At 27.0% G+C, this 12,500-nt stretch overlaps 1 protein-coding gene across 2 annotated transcripts in view; it reads right to left on the minus strand.

The window, feature by feature from the left end:
• The window catches only part of LOC100199338 (myb-like protein X), a 59,288-nt gene extending 55,885 nt beyond the window's left edge, over positions 1-3,403 (minus strand). Inside the window, exon 1 of one of the 2 annotated variants that reach the window (XM_065803595.1) lies at positions 3,126-3,403. In XM_065803595.1, coding sequence (XP_065659667.1) covers positions 3,126-3,192 — 67 coding nt within the window. In that variant the 5' untranslated portion in view covers positions 3,193-3,403. The remainder of the gene's footprint in view (positions 1-3,125) is intronic. The other variant, XM_065803596.1, reaches the window with a different exon arrangement.
• Positions 3,404-12,500: the final 9,097 nt, after the last annotated feature.

Here is a 12,500-nt window from a genome sequence, read left to right on the forward strand (position 1 = left end):
TTTGTACAGACCCAAGTACACAGTACAACATAAATATACAAGTCAAACTTCATCACAAATATCTTACATCATTACTGATGCTTCAGCAAGCAGCGATTGACCGGCTTTAGAGTTGTCACGAAGTTTTTTGATTGCTACAGTTTTTTTTGCCCAAACTAACAAAGTTTAAACTAAACTAAACTGCCATAAATCTTTAACAAGTAAACCAATCTATCTAAAATTTTATCCAGAGTATGGTATGGCCACATGCTACATTTGCACTAACTTTAAATTCAGAATTTTATAATTTTATTTTAGAATAAAAATATATATCTTTTTAAACAAAGTTACAAAGTCTCTGTATAAAAAGTTTAAATAAAAATATACTTATAAATATACGTATCAAAGCATAATATTCAAATCATTCCTGAAAATTTTTACAGTTTTTGCGATTAGAAAAAAAGATTTTTTCTAGTAGTTTATTCCACCGTTATGCGATTCTTTTTGTCAGAAATTTTTTTTTGCTTTTTATAAGTTCAATATTAAAACGTGCTTGATGACCTCTAATGTTTTTCGGTGACCTTAATTTTTTTTTTTTTTAAATTCCAAATACAGAAACGTTTTCTTTGTTTGAAAGTTTAATTGTCGCGGCAAAATTGCTTGAAAATTATTATATTTTATTATAAAGTTCTATGTGTTAACTTAACATTAAACTAATTAAAAAGAATTATATTATCTGAGTTCTAGGTATAGAACTCAAATAAGGTCATTTTGACCTCTCAAAATCTTATGCAGAATTTTTTTACACAAGTATTTTTAACTTATTATTATAAAAATAACTCATATAAAAATAACTCAAATAAAATCAACTCAAAACAACTCATTTAAAAAAAAATCATATAAAATAACTCATATAAAAATAAAAATTAAAGTCTTGAAAGAAAGAATTGGAGAGTGGTGACCGGAGTGAAAGTTCATCAAATATTTTTTAATGACATTTTATGGCGCAAACTTTGATATTTTGAATGAATTAATAACATATCAGTTCTGATAAAAGTAAAATTTTACTAAAACCAATTCAATCTGAGATAATTTAGAGCAGTTCCAGAAATGAATTATTGTTCACAATATTTCACAATACATTGTTTAAAGTTTAAAGGTATTTTAAATCTTTTTCAATTTTTATTGATTTCTTAATAAATATAAAATTAACTTTGAACATAATTCAAATATTTAAAAATTAAAATTGCATAACTCAAGAAAAATTTAAAATGTTTTTTTCAGATTATTATTGTTGCATTAGAGTTTTATTAGAGCATTATTTATTAAAAATTAGTAATAAATTATTATACCTCAAAAAAGCAATTAAATTAATTTAAAAAAACAAATAAACAAATAGTTCGATAAATTTTAATTTTCGTATAATCTCTCAGCGTTCAAAAATTATAACCATAATTAAGTTTGAACTCAGTTTAAGGCGGTGAAAATTTTATGGTCACAATTTTTGAATGTTAGTTGAGAATAGTAAAAAATATTTTACCAAATTTTTTCATTTAATACAAAAATATGGATATATATTTTGAGACAAATAGCTAAAAAAACTTGAAAAATAAGTTAATAAAGAATTGTAATTTTTGTGCTGGAAAAACTGATGAATTTTTGATAAAATACCTAGTACTTAAGTATAGAAACTCAGCTGGGTAATGGCGCTGAAATAATATAACAAAACATAAAAAATCTGCACAAAAATTAAAACAAACAATACGCAAAGGAAAAGATACATATACATAATTTCTATATACAAATCCTAAGTACCAAATCTTCAAGGAAACATAAAAAAATACTTGTTTTAAATTAAGAAAAGGCTATAATTGCTATAATTGCCATTTCCACAGACTCTTTCAAAAAACACTGTTTTTTCTATATAAATCAATTTTAAAGTTATTAAGCTGAGAACTAAAAAATTATATATAAGAGTTCACATTCCATTAGACTACTAATTCAATTTTTTAATATATATAGAAAGTTTTATACAAATAAGATGTGTTTTGGTACTAAAGAATCCTTACCTTCAAAAGTTTCATTTGAAAAAGACATTACAATGACATTATTTTTAATCAATAGTGGTCTCAAGACATGAGTAATAATATAAGTGAAAATATATAAAACTTACTATATTCTATATATGGTAGGAAAGAGGTTGAGTCAAATTAATTGATGCAAAATATCTCAAGTTTCTAGCTTAATAATAAAAAAAGATATAAGAGAGTCATGAAAATTATGTGATTTTTGTCAAATGTCAAATGTTTTTCGTTACACTCTGGAATTGCTAATATTGAATGTAAAGATAAAAAAAAATATCCATTTTATAATCAATAATATTGATCGTAAAAATAAAACTATTTGTGCCAAAAAAACTATTTGTGACAAGTAACAAACAATTAAGATATTTAAATTATTCTTAAAAATGTCTTTAAAAAAGAAATATATTTCAAAAAATGAAAATAATGTCTGAGTAAATGATGCATGTAAAAACAGTGAACATGCTAGTAACTAGTTTTAAAGTGTTGTACTTTTATATAATTATATACTATAATTTTATAATAGAACAATACTTTAAAACTAGTTACCAGCATGCTTAACATTTTTTTGTGTGCAATGAATCAAATCACTTTATAAAAAATAACATTAAATTACTGTGTTCTTATATAAAATGCAAAAAAACATATTGATGGGTATAAGGCAAAAGAGTATATGTCCATTTTTACCAAATGTGAGCTTTTCCCACAAACTAATTTGTTATTAAGTTGCCCAGTGTTAGGTCAAATGTTGTATATCCAACTGACTTTATAACCATCTAGACTATAGACACCTATTATCGGACTTTATCGGTAAACTTACTTCCTAACTAATATTGAACTGTATTAATATATTATTGTTGAACTGTAATAATCTACATAAGTTGGGTATTCTAAAAATATAACAGTGATATTTTAGAATAACTAAATGTTTTTAGCTTGTAATTAAATACTTGCAAAGCTGCATTATTAAAAACTTAAAAAAAAGGACATAAGCAGTTTAAACTTATAGCCATCGATATGGGCATGATATTTTATTTCATAATCTTATAAAAGCGCAATGTATACCTTCGTCCGCAAAAGAAGCTAAACCTAAAACATCATAATCTTTCTTTTTATCAACAACTTTGGGCATGTCTGTATAAGGCAGTCTTTCTTCATTTATTATTTTATAACCAAAAACGTTTAGGTTGTAAGGCAACTCGCCTTATTAAAAGTTGTTTCTTTAATATTCTTATCGTATCGGATACAGTTTTGTAAATTAGTTTAGTTGTTGTTCCTTCCAAGTACGGCTAATTTCAACTTGTAATTATATTATATGGGGGTTAAAATGAAATTTTTCACCTATAATTATTTGAATAAATGCTTTTAAATTAAACTTTAAAATAATTTAATTTTTTTTTTTTAATATATAATAATTTATAAGGAATAGAGTTTATATCTTAAAAAAATTTATGATTATACTTTTTTAGCATATGATACTACTTTTATAACACTTCACCTTTGTTAAACATGAATACAAAAATATTTTGACGTTCTTAAATCTATAATGGCGGTGTTTTATTCAACGTCAGATATTTTATTAAGTTATTTTTAGGGTCCAGGAATATTGCCATTTTTAAGGAATGAGAGAGCTTATAATTTAAGATGAATTTTGTGCGAATATTTTATAATCAATTCTAAAAGCAAAAAAATACTGCAAATCATGGAAATCGTGTTTTGCGACGGTCGAGATAAGATTTTAAAATTTGAGATAACAAGCTTTTGCATATTTATACAACGCAAAATACGAATGATTCTGGAATTCAATAGAGGCTGGGAATAATGCAGGCTCCAAAATTTACCCTTCTTTCAGCTTATTTTTAATATAACTTTGAGTTTTATCAATTAATTTCTATTTAGTTTATTATTAAGTTTGAATGTAGACTAAAAAAGGTTGTACCTAAAAGCCGAACCCGACCCGACTCAAAAACCAAAAACCCGGCCATGATAAAAAATTGTTTTTTTTATATATATAAATAAACAAACTTATATAACTATTATACCAAATTCACAAGTGAAAAAATATTTGTTTGATTTTTTTTTTTACAAAAATAAACAAAGTTTTAAACAACATAAACCGGAAACATATCATTTATTTGTTCAAATGCATTGACTTCATGAAAATGTTGCGAGAGAAGACTGACACAGCGCTCAGACATTATGACACAAGCGATTGCACTGATTGCATTGTGACCATTTTAAACGAGCACCACGGTGTTTAACACAAAACCGAATGTCACATATGTTTTTGTTATCAACGTTTACGCATATTCGTTGTGCAAGTCTAGCACAAATGTATCAACGGTATAATGCCACAGTTTTTGGATATACAATATATTCACATTGCTAGTAACAGCTTCTGCAAATATTAGTTTAAAAACTCCACAACTATTTCAATCTTGTTATGGAGGTGCATTAAAAGCAACGAGCAGCCGTGGCGCAGTGATAGCGCAATTGCTTCAGAAATCCCCGGTTCAAAATCTACCTGGGCAAATTTTGCGACATCGGTTTGGAAGGAGGCATGAACTTTCTATTAAATGCTTTTCCGTGGTGCTCTATGATAAGACCGTAAAGACTTCTTGGAGCACCTAAATTAAAAAAAAAACTTTCTCCCAAGCTCCAAGTTTATTAGTAACAGTTGATCGTAATATTATATATCTCAGAAATATATCATGCTTTGAAGTATTACTCCCATTAAGAGAATCCGCAAACCCGTTTTTTTTATCAAGAATTTTGGCAACTAAGAGTGTCCTGTGGTTGTTTTTAACATGAAGGGTTATTGCGAGGAATTGCGTCACGGTTAAGGGTTATTGCGAGGAATTGCAAAAAGGGTGATTGAAGGAATTGCATAAATTTCTTCATGGTTCAAAAAAAGTGGTTGAGGCAACCACTTTTTTTGCATTGTTGTCACTCACGGCATCAGAAGCTGCATTCACATCTCAATCTCCAATTATGAAGAATGGCTTTGCGTGAACCGTAGTTTCCATTTGGTTTTTGTTGTACTTTAAGCAAATTTCCTTCCTTTATAAGTTTAAGTACGTTCGGGATGATACATTTTAAATGATTTTTTAAGTTTTGTATAAAATCAACACACCTACTTATTGGTTTCAGTAATTATCTCATCGCTATCTATAAAAACCGTACAACTTTATAATATAGACAGTCTAAATAATTTTTTTGTAAAAACCAAAAGTTTACATTTTTTAAAAATTTTTAGAAAAATAAAGAAAAATCGGCTCTAAAGTTGGGCCGGGCCGGGTTTTAGTCTTTTGGGCCAGGCCGGATTTTAGGTACAACCACTAAAAAAATACTGTTTTCGTCACTAATTGAAGGAGGTCTATATTTTAGGCCGTGCTGTGTTTCTACAAGATAATTAATTTATTTAGAAACACCTTCATTTTAAATTAATTTGAATACGCAAAAGCTTTGTTTTCATGCTATATCATCCAGAAAAACCTCTGAAAAAAGTGGAGATTTTTGTCCTCGCCGTAAGTCTTGAAATAGCAGTGAGTATAATAATCTATTATAATAAAAACTGTATAAAAGTGAATTCTATAAAACCTAAAAGAGAAACTGCTTAAATAATCATGAAATGCATAACTTTAATGATAAATAGACAATTTTTGCCATTTATGTATATATATATATATATATATATATATATATATATATATATATATATATATATATATATATATATATATATATATAAATATCTGTGGCGGATCCAGCATTTTTAGATCTTTGTGATAGCTAACTTCCAGAAATGGAGTTAACTCCAAACATTTATATGTTTATACTTATGTCAAATAATGAGGGTTTGCAAAAAATTGCTATGATAGGAGGCTGGGAACAAAAAAGCCCCAAAATTTTTGCAATACCTGCCCCAAACGTGAGAGCAATAAGTTTGTGAAATATTTTTTGTACTTTTCTTAACTAGACTTATATTCACCGATAATTTTTAAGTTTCATAGTATTATCTCTCAGCATCTCTCAGTATTATATATCTTAGTATTATCTCAAAAATTATGACCATATAAAGTTTAAACCCCCCTCAATTTGAGGGGATTGTAAATTCGCCACTATATATATATATATATATATATATATATATATATATATATATATATATATATATATATATATATATATATTGCTTTTGATAAAGTTTGGCATGCTGGTCTTCTCCATAAGCTTTCTTCTTATGGTGTATCCGGCAACATCTTTAAGATCATCGAATCCTTCCTTTCCAATCGTAGCATAAAAGTTGTCCTCGATGTACAACACTCTTCTTCTTATTCTGTAACTTCAGGGGTTCCTCAAGGTTCTATCCTTGGCCCTATACTCTTTTTAGTTTACATTAACGATCTTCCAGATATTCTCTCATCTAAGGTGGCATTGTTTGCTGATGACACTACCATTTATTCTTGTCGTGATAAAAAACCAACACCCTCTGATTGCTTGGAGGGGGCATTTGAGCTTGAAAAGGATCTCACTTCTGCTACAGCATGGGGCTCACAGTGGCTGGTGAACTTTAATTCAGATAAAAAAAATTTTCAGCCAATCGTTATCGCAATAATTTATGAACGGTGATGTACTCGATGAGTCACCTTTTCTTCACCTTCTAGGATTAACTCTTACTTCCAATCTTTCTTGGAAACCATATATCAAATCAGTTGCAAAATTAGCATCTGCTAAGGTTGCATCTCTTTATCGAGCTCGTCACTTTCTTACTTCGGATTCTATTCTCTATCTCTAATCCGGCCTTGTCCGGATTTGAGATATTCCGGATTTGAGATATTCTATATCTCAAATCCGGCCTTGTATGGAATATTGTTGCCACATCTGGGGCGGATCCTCTAATGATGCCCTTTCTCTTTTAGACAAGGTACAAAAACGCATTGTAAACATAGTTGGACCTGCTCTTGCAGCCAACCTCCAATCGTCGTAATGTAGCTTCTTTTTCTCTTTTCTACAAATACTATAATGGGCACTGCTCTAAAGAGCTAGCGTCTCTTGTGCCATCTACTAAAATTCATTCTCGTGTTACTCGTCATTCAATTAAGTGTAATCCTTTTTCTGTGACTGTTCCTAAGTGCTCCAAAAACGCTTATTCGTCTAGTTTTTTTCCTCGAACATCAGCTCTTTGGAATTCGCTTCCTTCATCTTGCTTTCCTGACTCATATAATCTGCAATCTTTTAAGTCATCTGTCAATCGTTATCTTGCTCTACAATCTTCATCTTTTCTCTCTCAGTAACTTCCAACTTTAATTAGTGGCTGCTTGCAGCCTTGTTGGAAGCGAAGATGTTTAAAAATATATATATATATATATATATATATATATATATACATATATATATATATATATATATATATATATATATATATATATATATATATATATATATATATATATATATATATATATATATATATATATATATAAACATAATAATAATTGCTGTTGCGGTACTAATACTGCTAATGGACTTTCAGAGTTTAAAATAAGTTATAAACTTGACAGTAGCAGATTCTATTATAATAACGCAGTGTGCATTTGTGTTTATGAGGGGAGGGGGTATGCTATAAATTTTTGGCAAATTAATAATTAATTTGGCAAAAATAAGTTATTAAATAAAATGATTAATGGTATTAAACAATGTTGCTTTAAACTTCTATACAATAAAAGAAATAAAAACAAGTTAGTGAATTATTCGTTTTAACTGTTTTGAATCGTTTCGTTCGTTATGATTTCTTTCGAGTAAAATATTAAAGTAGAAAGCAATTAAAATATTATTTCCAAAATTTCTAAAAATCTAATCATAACAAAATGGAGTTAATTTAAGTAAAAGTTAGGCATTTAAGCAAAGTTAGGTATAGTTGACTTTGTCAGCAGAATCTCTAAAAAGCGATATCATAAAATCAAAAATAAAGCAATATTTAATATCAAAAAAATAAATTGTTTATTCACAATTTTAATTTTTTAAATGCCTCTGTGTAGAAAATGAATGCTTTATTTTTATTAGGGACTAAATTACTTTGAATACTAATATTAATAATGAAATTCCATTACTTGGGGTTTTTAAAATATTGGGGAAATAATGGGTAGTTCAAATATGTTTACTTAATTATTTCATAATTGTTTTTGGCATTAATGTTAAGTTTTGTTAGCACGAATGTTTTGATTTGACAAACTGAAAATAGATTCGACAAATTAGAATGTTTTTCCTACTCTGAATTTATATTATTTCTGGTTTTTCTGGCGAACTGGCGAACACTTTACTCGGCACTTTAATATTATTTATAATCGTAACATTTCTCTACACCTGTTCAAGATGTAATTGAGAACCTGAAAGTTGTAATTAAGGAAAGTAAGATGTAATTGAGAAGGTGAAAGTTGTAATTAATAATAGTTACATGTAATTGAGAAGATGAATGTTGTAATTAAGAAATTTAAGAAGTAATTGAGAAGATAAAAGTTGTAATTAAGAGACGTCAGATGTAATTGAGAAAATGGTTGTAAATAAGAAATCGTAAAATGCAATTGAGAACATGATAGTTGTAATTAAGGAAAGTATAAAGAATATAAAGTTCTTTGTATTTTGAATTTTGTAGTTCTAATATACTTTGTAATTTAAGGCTAGAATATATAATATCAATAAAATATAAAAAGTCACGAAAAAGGCATTTGAGGTTTAGACGGTAACTGAAAAAATCCTATTGGATGTCAATTAAAACTTTCTTTTATTTTTGTTTGTGAAAAATTTAATTGAGATTTCAGATGAATAATAAATAAAATACAAATAATTCCATTCCTGTATTGCTGTATTGCTTGTGCATACAAATGCTAAATTTGATATTATTAACTTATTAAAATGAATGTCCAAGAAAATCATTTTATAATGATCTTTAAGCTTACATTTAAGATTACATACTGCGATTTCTTATTTACTTGTTGGGTTTCTAACTTATAAGTTAAAATTTCCTAATTACATTTCATATTTTTTAATAGCATATTGCGACTTCTAAATTACATGTTGTATTTCTCAATTACATCTTACTTTTCTTAATTACAACTTTCAAGTTCACAATTACATCTTGATAAGGTGTCGTTGACAAATATACTGGTAATTAAATTGTTTTGAATTGTTTTTATATTTTTCATGTAAATATAGCTAGATAATTGTTCCTTTAAGGTAGATTTCTCACCAGAAATCACTTGTACTTCTGCCGCACGTATTTTGATGGAAACAAACTTTTTATTTTGATGGAAACAAACTTTGAATTACTCCCATTTTCCAAATCGAAAGCGGTATTTTTGGATCAAAAACATTGCCAAAGTTTACTACAAAATTCTGGCTTGTAATGTTTTTCAGAAACTCGTGTAAATTAATTTATTTATAATTAAATATTCAATATTCCAAATAATCCCGAAGAAATCCAAAATACCTTTTGTTGCACATATCTTACTTTATCATCATTTTTGTTAATTAAGTTTATTGAATATACAGATTCCACACGTATATTTGTCCTACAGATTATGTGGAGTAAGTGGTTTCTCACCACTCGGTGTAGTTAAGGCGATTTATAAGTTAATCGAATTCTTTAATTTTTATTTTTTTATTTAATTAACTTTTTTAAAGGTGCCCCAAGAAGTCCTTGCAGTTTTATCCCAGAGCACCCCGTAAGAGCATTTAATAGGAAGCTCACGCCTTCTTACTAACCGATGTCGCAGAACTTGCCCATAAGTGAGGTTTGAACCGGGGATCTTACGTTTCTGAAGCGAATGCGCTACCACTTCGCCACGGCTTTTCTTTTTTGAAATTAGCATGATTTTGTCGGTGATTTATGTTCAAACAAGAGCTTTAGATGCTATAATTTTTATTGCATCAAGTTTTATAATGTTTAAAGAAACTTTTCTCTTTTATATATAATTTTTAAAACTTTTTTATTACCCCTAATTGAGAATCTAAAGAACACTATATTTGAGACTTTAGATCATATCCGCTCAACAGCGTTAACTTAATTTTATTATTAAAATTTTATGAAAAAGTGCCTTAATCTACTCTAGATTTTAGCTCTAATCGGTTCTAGTACATATTAATTTAATATAATTGTCAAAACACAACATTTCTATCAATTTTTACAAAACTTTTAATTAAGAAAAATTGCATATAAACGATCAGAACAGATCATATTATTAAACTACAATGTTCATTTCACCTAAAAAGCGTATTTATCTAAAATCATATTTAAATTTGAACCACTTGTTCAAAAAAAATCTTCTTAAAATCGTGATTTTAGGAAGATTTTTTTTAAAAAAATAGAATGTTCGGTCTGGGTTTTTTCGCCTCAAACGTTTTTATTTTATGTTACTGCAAAATTAATCATTTTAATTTTTTTTGTCTTTTCATGAAATCTTGATAAAGTTAGAAATCTTAGATAAAATTATTTCCAACAAATGTAATATTTTTTAATAACATTTTTTTATTTCAAACTCTAAACAACCAAGATTTTGATTTTAGTTCACTCGCTTAATTGATTTTATTTTTGACACTACTATGCGCATTAATAAAATGAAAATGCAAAATAATTTTTTTATATATATAGATCTTTATTTAAATTCAATGGGTCTAAAAATTTAGAAGTTACAGAATTTTTACATACATACATACATATATATTTACATACATAAATTACTATTAATTTCTTTTTTGATAAAATTAACAAATTTTAAATCGTGACCTTAAGAAGCCGATCGATTATTTTAATGTTATTATCACTTGTAAAAAATCTAAAATTAAACTATAGACGTATTTTAGAATATAATCTATAGAATAATTTTGCTACTTTATACAGAAAATCTCTTTCACTACTTAAATCAAATAAATGCAAAATACAAGTTTATAATGTCAGCTTTCTTCGACGGTCAAAATAATTCCAAAACTACAAAGAACGAACTTTTCCTATGTGTTTCTAGATAAACGCTATTTCTTACTAATATTGTTTACTCAATTAAAACAAATAATATAAAACAACATAATACGAGAAAAGTTTAAAACACAAGATAACTCTTTATAAACAATTAAAGAATGATTAGCTAATAATTACATTGCCATTAAATCTTGAATAGAAATGAAATTAGAATTGTTCGTTAGAATTGTCTATAAAAAAGACAAATTCACTCATGCTGAACCTTTGTTAAAACTCCTTAATGCACAAAACGTCTATAGTATAAACATTTATCAAAACTTATTGTTTATGCTGAAATATAAACTCGGGCTTGTCCCATCACATTTCTCAAATGATTTCTTTAAAAGCAATAGAAATAGATATGACACTCGAAAAGTAGGAAACTTTAATATACCGTTTAGAAAAACAAAACTATCGCGTTTCACAATTTCATTTCGCGGTCCCTATCTCTATAATAAACTGATATCCAGAAATGCCATAATTACAAAATTAGATAACCTAAATTGTTTGAAAATCTGAATAAAAAAATTCGTTTTAAATATAAACAATTATATGAACTTATACTAAACTAATACTGAAACTAGTGCCAAATTTAACGTTGAAACGAAAATCCCAAAAAACTTCAATAACAAATAGTAATATAAAAAATATATAAATCAAAAATAATTTTATTTATGCCTAGTCATATATTTATGTGTACAAAATCTAGCATTTATCAATTATTTATTATCTTACGAAAATAAAAAATATTACGAGTACAAGCGGTTTCTTGATGACAAGACCATCTGGTCTTCTGCAAGTTTCCCGCGTTCTTTTAATAATAATGATACCCTGCAGTTATATTTTTTGTATTCTATAAAGTTGTGAGATTTTATTTTTTCTCTTACCATCATATATTTTATAAAGATTGTAAATTTGTATCAGTTATATAGATAGAATCACAACATTGTAAAGATAAAAGAACAAAAAAAAAAAATTTTTAAAAGAGAAGCTCTTGATTTATAAAGTAACTAGATAAGAATTTAAAGTTTTTTCTGCACTACTTTTCAAATAAATACATCACTTGTATGCTTTTATTCTGACACCACAAAACCGTATAAGTTAAATTTAGTATGTTGAACGTTTTCTAGAGACCCACTCTACTATATAAATACACAAATTTGATCTACCGAAGCAAAATCTAGTTCCATTCAATCAATTTAAGTGTTTATGATCAGCGAATCCCATCATAATTTTAACTTAAAACAATTAGATTCATTATTTCCAAAGGTTCATAAAACCTTGCAATAAGTCTGATAATTGTTAATTCCCTGCATAAACTATAAAATTAGATATTAAACTGTCTCAAACAAAACAAATAAATATTTTTAGGAATTGATTAAGCAGTATCAAAAATTGTTCGTTATTTAATAAGTAATGCTAATCAT

The sequence above is a fragment of the Hydra vulgaris genome, chromosome 08 (assembly GCF_038396675.1).
Source record: "Hydra vulgaris chromosome 08, alternate assembly HydraT2T_AEP".
NCBI lineage: Eukaryota > Metazoa > Cnidaria > Hydrozoa > Anthoathecata > Hydridae > Hydra > Hydra vulgaris.